A 17414-nucleotide genomic window follows, 5' to 3' on the forward strand; every position below is an offset into this window, starting at 1 on the left:
GCGGCCGCTTGCTTAAATGAGCGTGGATTTAGACTGTCCCGAACAGAAACAATGCCGGCCTGTGAGGGGAAAAACAACGCATTGGCCGTCTCCACCCCGCGCATCTGACTGGTTAGAAGCCCTGCTCACGAACGTTCCTAATTGAACAATAAAGGCAGCAAACCGCGTGTAAGCCACCTCCTCGCCTGCCACAGCAAACACACTCTCCTCCAATCACCGAAGGGCTCCTGCTACATTTACATCTGTGCTCGTTTGCTCATTGGTTGTGTAGCGGCCCATTCGGATTAGCCATTGTTGTTCGGAGCGATTAGGAATCAAGGCGCATGCGCATTGCTTCGAAAAAGAAAGACAGACTGAAGAACGACGGCTCCGAGCAACACCGAGACAAACGAAGCAAAAAACGCCTCCATAAATCACTTCGCGGCAGACGGACAATAACATCGCAAGCCGGGCTTTTCGTCACGTCGCCTGACTGGCTTGTTTTAGCCTCTTAACTGCCCACGCCTTGATTTTATTAACGTCGCATTCGAAATATTGAAATCTTTAGGTCCGACAACCTCTTCTCTGTAAGGCTCACGCATGTACACTTCCGCGGCCAACATATATTTGCTTTTGTTCAAACGAAAGTAGCCTGCAGACAGTAATACGCGAATCGACCAATAGGAAACCGGCGCACGTTTCCCTGTTTGTGACTTCCGGTTATCATTCTGTGAGCCAATCACCAGCGGAAGATGTGAAGTCCCACCTTCTTTGCTGTCTTTCCGCTGCCGATCGTCAGTCATTTTGTTGTGGGCTACGATACACAGGAGGGTGTGGATCAATAAGGTGTCACTGCTGTGCAGGTACCTGATGCTTTCATTTCACGGTCAACGAATTGCAATATAATGTGGGTAGGCATGACACAGGATATAATCCGTGCAGCTGTGATGGCTGGTTACAGTGCAGGTTCAGTGTAGGGGTGCAGCAGGCTACAGGATGGGGGGGGGGCAACACAACACTTCAGCAAGATTCATGTCACCATGGAGAATAAGACTGGAGATTTTCGTGTCTATGCTAAAGGTTTAAGAGTTTTAGGAGGTGGAATGTAGAGGGAAAGGGACAGTTAATTTCCTAAATGTAAATGGATATTTGCTGATCTATTTTTGTGAAATCCACATTTGCAGATGTATGAATTGTAGCTGTACAGGCACAAGGGGGTTTGCAAAATAAAGATTTATGTGGCATTGGAATCGATATATCCTCTTCCATTAAAGGGGTTGTTTAACTTCAAAACACTTGCTTATTGGTTGTTTACAACAGATTTTTTTTCAATTACTATTTTTTACCATTTTTAAAAAAATGAAAGTTCAATGTTCCTTTCTCTGGTGTCTCAGTCTGGCAGCTCAGTGATCCAGGAGCATCTGAACTGTTACAATTTGCCACATTTACTTGATATAATTAGTTGATAAAATGTTCAGCAGTATCTGTGGAATATTAGCAACTATTGTATCAATTCTAACAGCCGCCTTTAATGAAACTCAGGGATTCTGCTTAGGGCCAACAATAATAAATGTATCTATTTAGAACAATTTACAGAGTCGTTGACCCCCTTCCCTGAGCTGCTTTGGAGAGACTTAGATGAAAAATTAACTTCCATATTAAAACAACAACTGAACTGAGAAAAGTGTTGGAAGGTGAACAACCCCTTTTAAAGCTACATATAAGCATGATATACTAAGTACAATGCAAGTGCATTATCCGTGTTTCTGTTTTTTCAGCTTCTGGTTTTCTATTAAGTCTCTGAGAAGCCTTTGAAGGCCTTTGGCTTCAAGATGGCTGGAGAGAATGAAACTCCAAATTCATCTTTGCGGATCATGACGTTTTATCCAACTATGGAAGAGTTCCGCAACTTCAGTCGTTACATAGCGTACATTGAGTCCCAAGGGGCACATCGTGCCGGTCTGGCAAAGGTAACTAGCTTACTGCTTCCCCCCCCTGAAGTCTGTTGAGTGACAGTGAAGATGTATTTTTCCTCAATATAAACATTATAATACAAGAGTGTATACATTTATGTATAATTGTCCCATAGATGAGCACTGCAACCATTTTAATACAAAGCTCCTTCTTTTTGTGGGAATTAACTGAATTGATCAGGTGTTTTAGTTCATTGCTGCAGATGAACCCCAGACTGAAAAGAAGTACATTTAACTGTAGCCAAAATACTTAGACAAAAATGAGATTTTAAAAATGTCACATTTATCTGACAGAAAAATTACTTGAACAGTCAGGAAAGTGCTTATTAATGTCATAGAAATCTAACTGCTTTGAATGCATGCATCTAATGTTTACTATGTTTAACACAGAGGCTCTTATATATTTAAAAAGATAACCTCCATGTTTTTGCAGGTGGTTCCTCCAAAGGGGTGGAAACCACGGACTAGTTATGATGACTTGGATGATCTTGTGATTCCAGCTCCTATTCAGCAGGTGGTCACTGGGCAATCCGGCCTCTTCACTCAGTATAATATACAGAAAAAGCCAATGACAGTCAAAGAATTCAGACGTATTGCAAACAATGATAAGTAAGAAACACAATTCAAGTAAAATGATATCAGCATTGGAACTGCATTTATTTCTGTATTTATAAGTTTAATGCCACATGAGGCTGAAAGTTGCCATTCTGAAATACACCATTTAAGAATCAGCCCCTATTCTGGCATTAGCACCCTGTTCTGCCTGCACCCAGGGCAATTCATGAGTAATTGTGTCCCAAGTTTCAGCCCTGTCTGGCATTAGCCTAACTGATTAGCATCATCTTTTTATGTTTGTACTGGGCAAGGTTGCTTTATACATTTGATTATCTGAGAATCCGTCATTAGTCAACACAAGTACTTTTAAAAGTATAGTGACACCGGGCTGCATTTTGCTTTATCTTCTGGAAATGTAGTAAACCGACTATAAAATATCTTTGAAACATGTTATTAGGAGCATCATTTGGATTTTACTGTAGTCGTGGGCAATATTTAGTCTGCAGCAGAATCAATCCTAATGTTTGTTTGTTACTTGGAGGTGGGCAGTATTTACTTAAATATCCCCTTATTTTTGTTTTGCTCTAGATATTGTACTCCTCGCTATGCAGATTTTGAGGATCTGGAGCGCAAATACTGGAAGAATTTAACATTCAATGCGCCAATTTACGGAGCAGATGTAAATGGGTCCTTATATGACAAGGTATATTATAATTACTGAATTTTATATTGTCTAGTTCTATGCATTTCAAATATGATAGTTTGCATTTAAATACTCTAGGATGATTTGTATGTAAAATTCATTTATGTTTTGAATTTTCTTTGATTGAAAGCATGTGGATGAGTGGAACATTAGCCGCCTGAATACAGTCCTAGATGTTGTGGAAAGAGAGAGTGGGATCACAATAGAAGGAGTGAATACCCCATACTTATACTTTGGTATGTGGAAAACGTCCTTTGCTTGGCATACTGAAGATATGGACCTTTACAGCATCAACTACCTGCATTTTGGTGAACCAAAATCATGGTAAATACATATATTTTGAATGCATTAATCTCGATTAATATTATAGTATTATTTTACATTTGCCATTAAGTTAAAATTAATTGTTTGCATAGCTAAAGAATTGTTTATAAAATAATTTCTATTATTTAGGTATACCATTTCTCCAGAACACGGAAAGCGGCTGGAGAGGCTTGCCAAAGGTAAGGAAAATGGCTGCTCTATATAAGCCCTTTCCACTTGGTCTAGTACTGAATAACCAGCAGGATTTGCTGGTTCTAAATTGTCTACTTGTAGCATTCCATATGTAGTAAAATTATTTGTAGCTAAGTTGACAAAATAATGCTGAAATTGGCAGTTCCATTACATCTGGTGATGCACGCATTACATTTGGTTAGGAAATTAGAGGTGAAAGACTCTAAACTTGTGAAGCCTTTATACCTAATTAAAGAACAGTAATATCAAAAAATGAAGTGTTTTAAAGTTATGAAAATATAATTTACAATTGCCCTGGACTGATACAATGTGTGTGTTTGCCTGTATTTTGAATGGCTGCCCCATGACTACACAGCAGCTTGTTTATATAAACCAGGGCCCCCCCAACTTTTTTTTTTTTTTTTACCTGTGAGCCACATTTAATGTTAAAAGGTTGGAGAGCAATAAAAGGCATGCAAAGATTTGGGTTACCAAATATGGGCTGTAATTGGTTATCTCTAGCCCTACGTGCACTTGCAGGCTACAGAAGGTTCTATTTGGCAATACACATGGGTTTTATGAAACTAAAACTTGCCTTTAAGCCAGGGGGGATCACTGATATAAAATATAGTAGTAAACACACCAACCAGTGATCATTTAAAAATGACAAAATCCCATCATTGACATCAATCCCTGCCTCAGGATCTTGCAATCGAAGGAGTTATAGCATTCTGTATTTTCCCAATGCAATATTATATGTACCCTTTAAAAGTTTTCACCTTTCAAACACTTTTTTTTTTTTTTTTCAGTTTGAGTTGGTTTCAGATTGTTTACAAGAAATATACTTATTTTCAATTGGTTTCCATCTTAAATTTTGGAAAACAACTAATCTTAAACTGTAACAATTTACAGAGCTGCTTTAGAAAGACTTAAGATGGTGAAAAATAAAACTTTACACTTCAGTATTAGAAAAACGGTCACAAATAGGAAATACTATCTGAAACAAACTGAACTGAAGAAGTAATTAACAGCCACTTTTAAAGACTGATCTTTTTAATCATTGCTTGTATTAATGCTGTAGGCTTCTTTCCCGGAAGTGCTCAAAGCTGTGAAGCCTTCTTGCGTCATAAAATGACCGTGATCTCACCGTTTATACTGAGAAAGTATGGGATTCCATTTCAAAAGGTATGTAAACTGACTGCAGCTAAAACAATTTGCCTGAAATGTTTTATTTTTCAAACATAGTACTTGCATACAGACAATGCATCCATCAATTATTTGTCCTGACAAAACATGTCTGGCTGGAAGTTGTGTCTTCCAGATATTTACATTCAAATATTGCCCTGTTTATTAGCGTAACTTTGTATGATCATTTCCTTAACATCTAAATGATGTGTTAAGTTTGTAACCATTAATTTGAATAATACTTAGGCATTTGGGGAATTTTGTGTTCCAGGTCACTCAAGAGGCTGGAGAATTTATGATCACCTTTCCTTATGGTTACCATGCTGGCTTTAATCATGGATTCAATTGTGCTGAATCTACCAATTTTGCTACAATGAGATGGATTGAATATGGAAAGCAGGCTGTTTTGGTACGAACAGTTGGATGCAATGTACATGTTTTAAATTGAAGTAAAATAGCTGTGTATACAAATGAAGAGACTGCACATTTGCAATTTACCGATGCTATTTTGAAATCTCTGCTGTTTTTTATTCTTCAAAATTGCTACGTTTGGATCTACAGCATAATAATGCTAAGTTTCTGACGAACTCAGAGCTTTTTGAAGCCCACAGTTAATTTTAGCTATAGCTAGCAGTTTTGTAATCCTGGTGTGTAGCAGTGTTTTTTTTTTTTTTTTTTATTTATTTTTTTTGTAAATCTGCTCCTTTCTAAGTAATGTAAAAAATAGACAAAATCTTCCTCCTTTTACAGTGCTCTTGCAGGAAAGATATGGTGAAAATCTCCATGGATGTATTTGTAAAAAAGTTCCAACCAGAGCGGTACAAGCTGTGGAAGTCTGGGAAGGATTGTACTGTTATTGACCATACTCTTCCCACTCCAGAGGCTGCAGAATTCACTGATGAACAGGCAGAGACAGATCAGAAGAAAAGGTCAGCCATCACAAATCCAGTCTACATGTTTTGTGCTTGCACTGTAAAGTAGTAGATCCACTGGGGAATTATAAATGGTATTTTATATTCAATAGACAGTACTTTCTAAAGTAAAGTATGTATTTTATGAATTTGAATTATTGCTGGGTGGAAACTGTATTTTATTAGTAAGATGCAGTGAGGTATAGTGTTCTTACCAAAAATATATGACAGATATATTGATAATAATATTTCTTTTTTCTGTACTATTCCTGCAGTGTGGCCAGACATCGTATAGGAACCAAAAGGCACCGTGTATGTTTAGAGGTGCCAGAAGAGCTGAGCAGAAGTGGAGACTGTCCCAAGGAAGAGCTCTGCTCTGAATCAGGAGATATGGAATCCACCTGTGTGACTAAAAGTGGAGAAACTGAATGCTACCAGGATGAATGTAATGAACCAGGTATGTTTTCCACTGCTTATACATGAATATTAAAACAGAATGTATGAATATTGATGCAGGTCCATCAACCAGCTTAAAAAGGACAGAATTGTTTGTCATTTGTTGAATTCTGAGCTCTGAGCTGGTGTATTCTTATTCTCCAACATATACCACAGTGCTTCACAGACAGTATACATAATTTACATTCGTTCCTGCTCCAGGGCAGCTTACAATTTAAGGTTCTTCTGCTTTTTGGAGTGTAAATGGAACCAAACGTACACAGAGGCAAGTCAGACAAGCTTGGGTACATCTGCAAACTGGCTGGAATTAAACCAGTGTCCCCAGCTCTGCAAGGCAGCAGTGCTGCAACTTTAAAGCAACTTTTTTAGGAATACAGAAGCCCTGTGCATTGTAGGGATTTAAATACCTTTTTATTAATCTTTCTATAATGGACTAGGACTTCCTTGATCTGTTTGTTCAAGCTGACGTGAGATTTAGTTCTACCTTGTCTATGACAGAGTCCTGTTTTTCCCTGGCATCTCCAGGGGGACACAGGAGACTTGTGGGGTAAAGCTCCATCATCCAGGAGGCTGGACATTTGATTGAAACAAAAAGATGTGCCAGTACTACTCTAGCTTTATGCATACGACTGTATATTCCATTTTCCCAATCCACGAAAACGTCTCTAGTGTTTTCTATTTGTAACTGGCATTGGTAAAATAAATATTTTCAAATCTGTACTTCATGTAATAGGCTCTTCTGGACAAGTCTTCGAAACGCTCAAAAATGTTGAAGATTTTAGTCTTGCTGAGCAGGACTCAATCTCTCACACAGAAAGTCCCTCCACTAGTGCACAAAAGTCAACATCCTCTTCTTCCTCACAAGATAGTTCCCCAGACAGCTCTGGAACATCAGATACGGACTCTGATACACAACAGTCTTCCAGTTCTGGGAAGTTTCACAGCATTCACAACTACGCCAAATGGCAAGGCAGTGCTCAAATAAGGAAGAAAACCAGCAGTATGGCCAGCTTCTCAGAACATGATCTAGAAGAGGTATGGATAAAACGGTTGAACAGGGACAGATTGCTGCAGTTTAGGTCCAGATACGTTATGTATTCTGCTTGCTGGAATTTTGGGCCCGGTGAATGAAGTATTACTGTGTCCTTAAACCTTATGATACAGGCCATATTCTGTTTAATTTTTGGGGGCTCATTTACTACTGCATTGGTGTAGTCTACCATGTTTTCTATTTACAATTCTGTTTTTCCCAGTATTTCACTAAGATGGTGTGTGTGCTGCAAACTGGCACATATGTTATGCCAGATAATGCAAGCTCAAATTTATGTTAAAATTAGTGAATTGTGCATGTACCCATGACATACTTGTGCAAAATTTAGGCTAATAGGCAAACTGTTCCAAGGTAACTGTGTTACCTCATACATTTTAAGTACAGGCCTCCGTGCACTGGCACAGTCCTTTAAACTAGGGATGCACCAAATCCAGGATTCAGCTCGGGATTTGGCCGAATCATTCTGCCCGGCCGAGCTGTATCCTAATTTACATATGTAAAATAGGGGCGGGGAAATCGTGTGACCTTGTCACAAAACAAGGAAGTAAAACATGTTCCCTAATTTGCATATGCAAATCCAAAATAGTGGATTCGGTACTTTAAACTGTGCCTATAAACAAGGAACCACCCCCATTCTCTCATACATTACTTTGTGAACTCTTGTCCAACTTCCATACAGGTAGCTGAGAAGCACATAAAATCCTTAAAGGAAAACAGAAATGCCAGGAGCCGCCGACAGCCTCTGTCCAAGTTGCCACGTTATCATCCATTGGTGATGAAGGACAGTGGCAGTGATGATGGTAAGCTTCAAATTTATAAGAGAATGCCAAGAAAACACATTTTATATTAGTAGTTATTTTAAATCCATTATTTTCAAAGAGGTTTATTTGCTGAATAGAAGAACATTCAAGAGAGATTCACCGAGCGGTCTTTCTATAAAAAAAATCTTTCAAAACAGTCAAACAGTGTGGCATGCACAATGTTTCATAGGGGCTTCCCTTTCTCAGGTGCAAGTAGATAAGGCTGTGAGAAGCTTATATCATTCTACAACTGCAGAAGAGTTAGAAGTCAATGAGTGGTTTGAATTGCCCTGTATTCTGTGTTCAGCCTGTTTATTCCTGTGTGCAGGAATAGCCTTATCCTATGTTAACTTTATTTCTCCATCATAAAGTAACTTAAGAATCCCACTTTTCAAGAGTTACAATAACAGTAAAGAAAAGTGCATTTTTACTTTTCACTGCAGATCAGCCAGATCAGCTGCTGATGGATGAGGAGTTTGAGGAGAGCGAGACATGGGCAAAGTCCCTTAACCAGCTTTGGCAGAATCGGCCACCAAATTTCCAGGCTGAAAAAGAGTACAATATCGCAATGTCTCTTATGCCACCTCACTGCTCTGTCTGCATGCTATTCAAGGCATACCATCAGGTGAATTGCATGTTTTTATAGTGTAGTTGTCCATATGCGTATTTGGACTGCACAAAACTATACAGCTATGTTCCCATTTAGAAAAACCCATTAACTGAGTATATATTCCTTTGAAATTCTTTTAAGGTTTACATTTCTACCATGTTATAAGTTTTGCTAACTTCTTTACATCAATACATCTTTATTAATATATTGGGATAGGTTGTTACTTATAGAATCCAGATCATGACATTTTTTAAAAATGAGCAGCAGTGGGAAAAAGTAATTAATGCTTAATGTATCAAAACATTGAAGCTAAACATTTATTTATAAGTGGGTTATATTTTCTCATCAACATTTCATTAATTCCACATGTCAAAGGCAATGATGCATAGATGATGGGTATTTGTGTTGTTAATATTCTGCTGTAACACTAATTATCTCTGTTCTGTCCTTTAGTCTGAATGTGGAGAAGAGACCAATATAACTGAGCCCAGCACTATTGCTTTCCACCTGAAGACAAAGCCTCTCATCCCAGAGATGTGCTTCACAACAACAGGAAGTAACACAGAGATTAATCTATCTGCTCCTTATCTGGAAGATGATGGCACTAGCATCCTAATTACATGTAAAAACTGCTCAGTCTGTGTACATGCCAGTAAGTCTCACTTAACATCTTTGTACATTAACACACAGGAATTATCTGCCATGTCTATTTTTCACAAGACAAGTGTAGCAACAAAAATGCCTACTGGCAACTTTTTTTTCACAAATGCAGACATCTTTTCCTTGGAGGGATAGTTTTACCAGTAAAGTAGTGGCACAACAGGGAGATTTGTCGGCTGTGTTTAAATCTGTGCTAGCATGAGCAGCAAATCTCCCCGAAATGCTTTTCCACTGACAGTAAATTGCTAATGGGAAAACATACGTAGCACACACAAGTTGTTTTTCAGTTGCCCAAAGTTTCCTAACCTAGATATATTTGGCATTCAGCAATCAATTAGGATGTCTGTATTCACACAGTATTGGTTATTTGAACACACATTTTATTATCTATGTAGGCTGTTATGGAGTCCCCAAAGAAAAAGCTATGGAAGGGTGGCTGTGTTCTAGGTGTGAAGAAAATGCCCTAACGGAGGTGAGAAGTCTTTTAAATAGTTGAGAGAAAAAAAAACATTGATATGGCACCACACTATCTCAAGATTTACAGAGCAGGGACAATTCTTGCACTGTTGATTGACACGTATTTTAACAATTATCTCGTAGGATTGTTGTCTGTGTTCATTAAGAGGGGGAGCCCTACAGAAAGCAAATGACAACCGGTAAGTAGTAGCCCAAAAAAAATGTAACTAACTTAATTATATTTTATTGTAATGGCACCTGTTTGTGTTGACTTTCATAGATGACAGAAAGGGTCCTTGTACAAACAGTTTGTGATTACAAAGATGACACGGCAGTGAAGAAAAGTGAAGCTGTCTGCAATTCAGTTAATCTAAAATTCTGCTTGTTTTTATTAGGTGGGTGCATGTGATGTGTTCTGTGGCAGTTACTGAAGCGAAATTTGTGAACATTGCTGAGAGGAGACCTATAGATATCAGCAAAATTCCACTGCAGAGGTTTAGACTGGTAGGTACTTACTGAAGCCAAGAGTTTGAGGTGCTGTGTTTGAAGGTCATAGTCTAAATTCATAATTTATTTTGTTTGACAACAGAAGTGTATATTCTGCAAGAAAAGGAGGAAGAGGGTTTCTGGATGCTGTGTACAGTGTTCCCATGGGCGCTGTCCAACTTCCTTTCATGCCTCCTGTGCTCAAGCTGCCAGTGTGATGATGCAGCCAGATGACTGGCCATTTGTGGTTTTCATTACTTGTTCCAGGCATAAATCCTTACAGAATGAGGTATGGCATTGGCTGGAATAAGAACTATTAAAAAACCCAAAAAAACCCAAAAAGAAATGTGCCAATTTTATTAAGAAAGAATGTGTGTTAATGGTTGTGGTTTCTAAGTATTCATAATTAATTTATATTGTGTCAAAAAGTTACCCAGCACTTATTGCAGTTAAACAGTAGTAAACAGGGATTTAAAGGCAAGGAATTGTGAATTTGGTGGCCTTTTCCCTGGGCCTGTGCTCTTTTCAGGAAAAAAAATGCACCAGAATGGAGGAAGAAAGCATCATGGAGCCATCCTGCTTGCATTTGTCAAAGGCACAGAGTCCTGAGGAAAAAATGTAGCAATTGGATTCACAGGGGACTTGTTTAAACATACGGACACACACTAGTGAATTCCTCGTCCTTAAAGGGCATTGAATATGAATGATAAAACTCTGAATTCAATTTAAAAGAAAACTGAGAGCCTCGGTTTGCAAAGGGGATCAATACATTGTACTAACTTAGGTAGAAAATAATACACAGGTGTTTTGGGCAATGCTGTGCAGATGAAAGAAGCAGGGTTTGGTCAAGGATTGACTGTAAAAAAATTCTCAGGCAGTTATACTGTACAGGTGAATGAAAGTTGAAGTTGGAAGGATTGGAGAAAATAAGAACTAGAAAGGCAGCATGTGACTTGAAGTAATTAAGAAAAATACACTTGAAGTACTTTCCTAGAGATGTGCTGGAGATGGTGGAACTGTATAAAAACAACTTTGATAAAACGATACTTGAGTGTCCCCAATACCAATGAAAAATCACTGCTACATACTTCTGCTGCATACTCATCCGTTTTCTCCCTTGCCTTTGACCCTGCTGAAGAGCTTAAAATAAAATAGTAAAATAGTGTTTAGTAAAAAAATAAAATAAGATGTATGGTTGCTTCATTGAGAACAGTTTAGTGCACTGTGCCAAGATTGCACCTGAAGATAGGTGACTGATAGGGTTATTATAAACAGTTTGTTAAAATGAATTTGAAAATCTATACAGTAGTTGCAAGGAGAGCAAGATCATGGTCAACTGTCTTAGAGGATGTGAGTAATTAGTGCTTGTTTGAAAGTGGATGAATGCACTACAAACAGATAAATTCTGAGTATTGTAATGTTGGCAGTAGAAGGTTAGACTTTTTTGTGTAGTGGAATTCTGAATGTAATACTGTTCTTTTGAAAGTCATGAGGAGTAAGATTTCAGACATGTATACTTTAGTTTCATTTGTTACAAAACATGATGTTTAAAAGTTTTATTAGAATAGATTTTTTTCTTATTTTAAATAACCACTAATAAGACTTTATTCCTGTTGCAGGGCAAAGAATCAGCCAGAGATATTGTGACTGGGCAGGCTGTTATTAGCAAACACAAGAATGGTCGTTACTACCAATGTGAAGTAGTTAAACTGACAAAAGAAACATTCTATGAGGTCAATTTTGATGATGGCTCCTTCAGTGATAATCTGTTTCCAGAGGATATAGTGGTAAGTATGATATTAATAGATTGAGACCACCCATAAAAATAAGCTGTAGACCCTAACATTGAGATCCTGGACTAGTTAATAAATAAACCTTATAGCCACTGTCTGCGTGGCAGTGTTTTTTTTTTTTTATTTATTGATCTAGAGTTGTGTTCAGAATAATTGCAGTCCAACATCTCCAACCTGATCAAACACTGTTTTTGGTAGAACTTAAAATTCTACATGGCAAATAATTTACTAGTAGGTGTATTAGAGTAATAGAAAACCCGCAGACCCAACAATCCTGACATGCATGCTGCTAATTATGTGTAACAAAATCATTAATTAAGGCTTGTGTTCAAAATAATAGCTTTTTACAAATAACAGCAGTGTGGAGATTGGTCCGTCATTCTGTGAAAAAAAACAGGAATTGATTACAGCCCTTATTAAAGGAAGGAAGCAAATGTGTATGCTGGTAAAAGTGCATTTCTCTGTGAAAATCTGAGAAAAATGGGTCATTCCAGGCATTGTTCAGAAGAACTGCATACTTTCATTAAAACATTTGATTGGAGAGGAAAACAAGAAGTGCAGAAAATGATAGGCTGCTCAGTTAAAATAATGCTTTAAAATGGGAACCATAACATGAAAGACGTGGAAGAAAATCGATAAAAAATAATTCCAATGGATAGAAGAATAGCCAAAATGGCAAAGACTCTGTCAATGATCAGCTCCAGGAAGATCAAAGAAGGACTAAAGTTACCTGTGAGTAATGTTACAATTAGAAGACACCTATGTGAAGCCAAGCTATCGGCAAGAAGCCCCTGTAAAGTCCCATTGTTGAAAAAAAGATTACAATTTGCCAAAAGATCACATTGGCTGGCCTAAAGAGAAATGGCGCAACATTTTGTGGACTGATGAAAGCAAGATTGTTGTTTTTGGGTCTAGGGGCCACAGAAAGTTTGTCAGACACCCCAAAAACTGAATTCAAGCCACAGTACACAGTGAAGCATGGTGGCAGAAGCATCATGATATGGGGATTTTTCTCATACTATGGGGAAGATTTATCGAAGTTTAAAAAAACTTCGAACTTCGAATTCAAAAAGACCAACCGAATGGAGGTCGAAGTTTTTTGGGGTCGAAGTGGCCCGAATTGTGTCTACTTATTTAGCACTACTTCGATCTATGTTCCAAGTTTTTTTTTTAACTTCGATCTCCCAAACTCCCCCAATCGCCTCCATACAGGTTCTAGGAGGTCCCCCATAGGCTAAAACAGCACTTTATTAGATCTTCAAAGTGTTTTCAAATTCGAATCGAAAATTCACTTCGACCTTTGATAAATCTGCCCCTATGTGTTGGGCCTATTTATTGCATACTAGGGATCATGGATTAGTTACATCAAAATACTTTAAGAGGTCATGTTGCCTTATGCCGAAGAGGAAATGTCCTTGAAATGGTTGTTTCAAAAAGACTGACCCCCAAACACACCAGTAAATGAGCAACATCTTGGTTCCAGACCAACAAGATTGACATTATGAAGTGGCCAGACAATGCCCGGACCTTAATCCAATAAAAAAACTTGGATTGAGACAAAACCAAGAAATGCAGAAGAATTGTGGAATGTAACAAGTGCCATTGACTCCATGCAACACAGATGTGCAGCAGTTCTCAGAAACACTGCTTATACAACTCAATATTTGTTCTATAATTCAAAGGAAAGCTAAATCTTGAAACATTTCTCAGTTTATACAGTGAATGAGTTTGTAAAGTAGAATTCAGACACTGCTATTTTTGGAACAGCCTAATTCCCTTTTCATCCCTTTCTGCAAAGGAATTTGATGAATTGATCTTCATGTTTTGATTTGGAATAGAGTGTTCCCAATGTATTTGTGTGTATGGAAGTAGAAGCTTTTATTCTGAACACATATTTATTTTTCAGCCCTAATCTTCCCCAGATCATAAATGCCCAATCACAAAACATTTCTGTTACGTATTACTTCTCACTGTTTTGCTGTTTGTTTTTTGATTTTCATTGCAGAGCCGTGACTGCCTCAATTTGGGTCCCCCTTCAGCTGGCGAAGTTGTGCAAGTTCGCTGGACAGATGGTTTGGTCTATGGTGCCAAGTTTGTGGCATCCCATACTATTCAAATGTACCAGGTAGGTATTTCCTGATATTGCTACAGGCTGTTATAGAAATATAAACTTTGTCAGTTTATCTAGGGGCACGGTCTTCAAAATATCATTACACTGGCCCTTGGCATTTAAACCTTCATAAAGTCATCCTCATTGATTCTGTCCCAACTGACTAACAAATATGTTTTAGGTGGAGTTTGAGGATGGATCTCAGTTGAGTGTTAAGCGTGATGATGTGTACACACTTGATGAAGAGCTACCAAAAAAAGTAAAGTCAAGACTGGTATGTACCAATCATGTTATTCTTGAATAGATGGTGGAGGTTTTTTATTTAAATATTACTTAATGTTTATTGGGGTTTTTCTACATGCAAAATACAAACCTATGCATTTTAACTCCCATAACAAGTATGATAAAACGTATATGTATGAATGTATTTGATGGGTAGGCCCAGCAGGAAGGACAGGATGGTACTGTTTTGTTTTGTTTTTTTTAAGAGGGTTTTGTTGTTAACTGCATTTTTTGTAATTTCCTGTAATATTCTGCTTTTTTTCCCCCCACTTTTGACAGTCTGTTGCATCTGACACGCGCTTTACAGAAATCTTTACAGAAAAGGAAGTGAAGCAAGAGGTAAAGCGACAGAGAGTCATCAACTCACGATACAAAGAAGACTACATTGAGCCAGCCATGTACCGTGAAATCATGGAGTAAAATGGAAGTACTCTGAAGTGTTGAGGCTGGCTTCCAGCGAAATAAAACTGTGGCCAAATGTTTCATATCAAGTGGACATGGGACTGTTTTCTTCTTCCAGCAGTCTGGAATATATATATATTTTTTTTTCCTATTTCCCTTACAATAAAATGTCTTATCATGGAGTGCAAAGCATGGTGAAGTCAGAAAAACAATAGACTCTTCTGCCATTCAACTACACCTTTGCTAAAACCACAGACTGCTGCCTATCGTGCTTGTATTAGGCTGCTCCTGGACAGTTGTGAGGACATGTAAAGCCCTTGATGCCAGATTACATTTTAAACAGTGTTACTGGAGCTTGTGCGCTTTTCACCTGGAAAATTCCTTCTTTGCGGAGCAAGATCAACTCTTTTCTTTCCGACAGTGGAATATTTCAAGCCTCTGACTTTGTGTTTTCCTTATTCCACTTTGGTTTGTTTTGATAAACTTTGCATTAGAAAGCAGGAACCATTTTGATATTTAATGTCTTCACCTGCAGCACTTGTGAAACCTAACTGCTGGTAAAATAAACTGCAGTATTTGTATTGATGCTTTAAGGTAATATGCTACCCTAAAGACTGTGTTACTTAAAATACTCTTTGAGAAAGTGTAACATCCAGGCTCTTGTGTGATTCATATGGTGTCTACCTCCCTGATGATAAATACACGATTAGGAGAGAAACTAGTATTCACTATCCCCAGTCTTTAATTACCACTGATTAAAGAAGATTTAAGTCTATCTTTTTAAGTCCAGTAGCCCAGTTTGATGTTCATTTGGTCAGACCAACCATTGGTTTAAATTGCAGCATATGTGGTCAGACTACCCATGTCTTTTAGATGCTCTAGAGCAAGTGATACATAGAAACATTGAAGGGGCTGTCACCATGCTGTAGTTCTAATATTAAATCCAAAACAAGCTTTGCCTCATAGTTTGGTATGTATGCTTTTAGGGTATGGAGATACAACATATGTACAAACTCTGGAAAGATGGCTTTGGCCTGCCCTGATGCAGACTTTTAGTCTTGTTTCTTAAAGTTAGTGTAATTTTTGAAATTTTATGTAAGGAAATCTGTTTGCCGTGGTTCAAAAAAAAAAAAAAAATCCTCAGATTTTAATGCAGAGTTTGGAAGTTTAATTTATTTTGACAAATAACTGTAAAAAGTAATTTCTGGGAGTTTTCTGGTCAATAAACGGTGTTTTAGAGCATAGGCCCAAAACTGCAGTGATTAGAACTAGATGTTAGTTCATCATGAGCAAATTTAAGAGTGAATTAGACTATGTTTTGGAAAAGAGCATATTCTTTTTCTCAATGGAACAACAGAAGAAATGTAAATATCTTTTAATATGGAATACAATATACTTTAATGCATCGCTTTAAATTTCATTGGGTTCTAGGGGTGCAGAATAATGTTTGCTAATGGCTTTTCTCATATTGACAGCATAAGAGAATTCAATGTCTTTTGGGTTGGGAACAAACCCTACCAGAATACAGTGGATATAAGCCTATAAATGTAGGAAGTTGATGATAATTGAAGCCACACCAGTTAATTCACAAATATGGGATTGTTACGGTGTCATTTTTTTTTAAAGAAAACTAAAATTGCACCATTGTGACGTCTGGCAACATAACAAAAACATAGAAAATTTACAGACTTTATGGTATTGGTCTACTCGGACAACTAGTAGAAATTCAGTATTCTGCCTTCCTGCTATTTGCCCATAGCAAAAACACTGTAGGAGGCTGTTGTGTACGATCATAAATATAATAGTGCAAGGCAAGACTGATCCACTATTGTAAAAAGCATAGTGACTACAAATGTCCTAGCATCTGCTAAAAATACAACTTTAATATTTGTATTTGTGAATATGTTTGCCTTTGCACCGGTGCAAGTCATTATAGTTTTCTTTTTAACTCATCAAATGGTGTGAACTTTTCAATCAATCATTGCTCCTCTAAATCTTGTTTTTAAAAAAGAAAAGAAAAAAAAAATTTTTTTTTAATCTTTAATTATTCCTTAAATTATATGGCAAAATTGAGCATCAATTTTAGCAATAAATGTGTGTCATGTATAACACTTGTGTGTGAATATTACTTACATTTCACAAGAACATAATTGAGCAACACCTTAAGTTGGGAGTAACATTGCCCTAAGTGGAGATTTCTTAGAAAGCAATAGTCTTATTTTACACAGCAAGCCATCACTTCTGGCAAGTACCTCCTTTTATATATACGTTACTGGGAAAAAGGATTAGCCAAAATTAACAATGCAACATCCAGGGGCCTATTCACTAACATTCAAATGTATTTTTTAGGGTTTCCTATATTTCTTAATAAACCTGTATTTTGAATGGAGTGTAAAAACCATGAAAAACACGTTATTGTTGTTGTGGTCCTATAGAAGTGAATGGGTGCTGTGTTGATCCTATTGGGCCTTTTTTAATCAAGTCAGGCTTTTGGTGGGGTTTTTTTT

General features: G+C 37.5%; 1 protein-coding gene across 2 annotated transcripts; it reads left to right on the plus strand.

Moving 5' to 3' along the window:
• Window positions 1-328: 328 nt before the first annotated feature.
• On the plus strand, window positions 329-17016 carry LOC108715546 (lysine-specific demethylase 4A). Of its 2 annotated transcripts, XM_018260803.2 has the most exons (22): window positions 331-842; window positions 1758-1949; window positions 2386-2561; window positions 3096-3210; window positions 3341-3534; window positions 3664-3713; window positions 4787-4890; window positions 5162-5299; window positions 5641-5819; window positions 6077-6258; window positions 6991-7292; window positions 7988-8108; window positions 8552-8733; window positions 9172-9370; window positions 9774-9850; window positions 9979-10034; window positions 10230-10338; window positions 10424-10609; window positions 11940-12107; window positions 14119-14238; window positions 14405-14497; window positions 14785-17016. In XM_018260803.2, the coding sequence occupies exons 2-22, from the start codon at window positions 1812-1814 to the stop codon at window positions 14923-14925; spliced, it is 3030 nt and encodes a 1009-aa protein (XP_018116292.1). In that variant the 5' UTR covers window positions 331-842; window positions 1758-1811; the 3' UTR covers window positions 14926-17016. The 2 variants fall into 2 exon arrangements, with proteins under 2 accessions (XP_018116293.1, XP_018116292.1); XM_018260804.2 differs by lacking the exon at window positions 10424-10609 and having other exon boundaries at window positions 329-842.
• The last annotated feature ends 398 nt before the right edge of the window (window positions 17017-17414 follow it).

This window comes from Xenopus laevis, chromosome 4S, assembly GCF_017654675.1.
Source record: "Xenopus laevis strain J_2021 chromosome 4S, Xenopus_laevis_v10.1, whole genome shotgun sequence".
Classification (NCBI taxonomy): Eukaryota; Metazoa; Chordata; class Amphibia; order Anura; family Pipidae; genus Xenopus; species Xenopus laevis.

Coding starts and splice junctions, on each gene's coding strand:
- LOC108715546 (XM_018260803.2), top strand. CDS start 1,812: ATGGCTGGAGAGAATGAAACTCCAAATTCATCTTTGCGGATCATGACG. Junction 8,734..9,171: donor TATTCAAGGCATACCATCAG/GTGAATTGCATG, acceptor TCTGTCCTTTAG/TCTGAATGTGGAGAAGAGAC. Junction 9,371..9,773: donor CTCAGTCTGTGTACATGCCA/GTAAGTCTCACT, acceptor TTATCTATGTAG/GCTGTTATGGAGTCCCCAAA.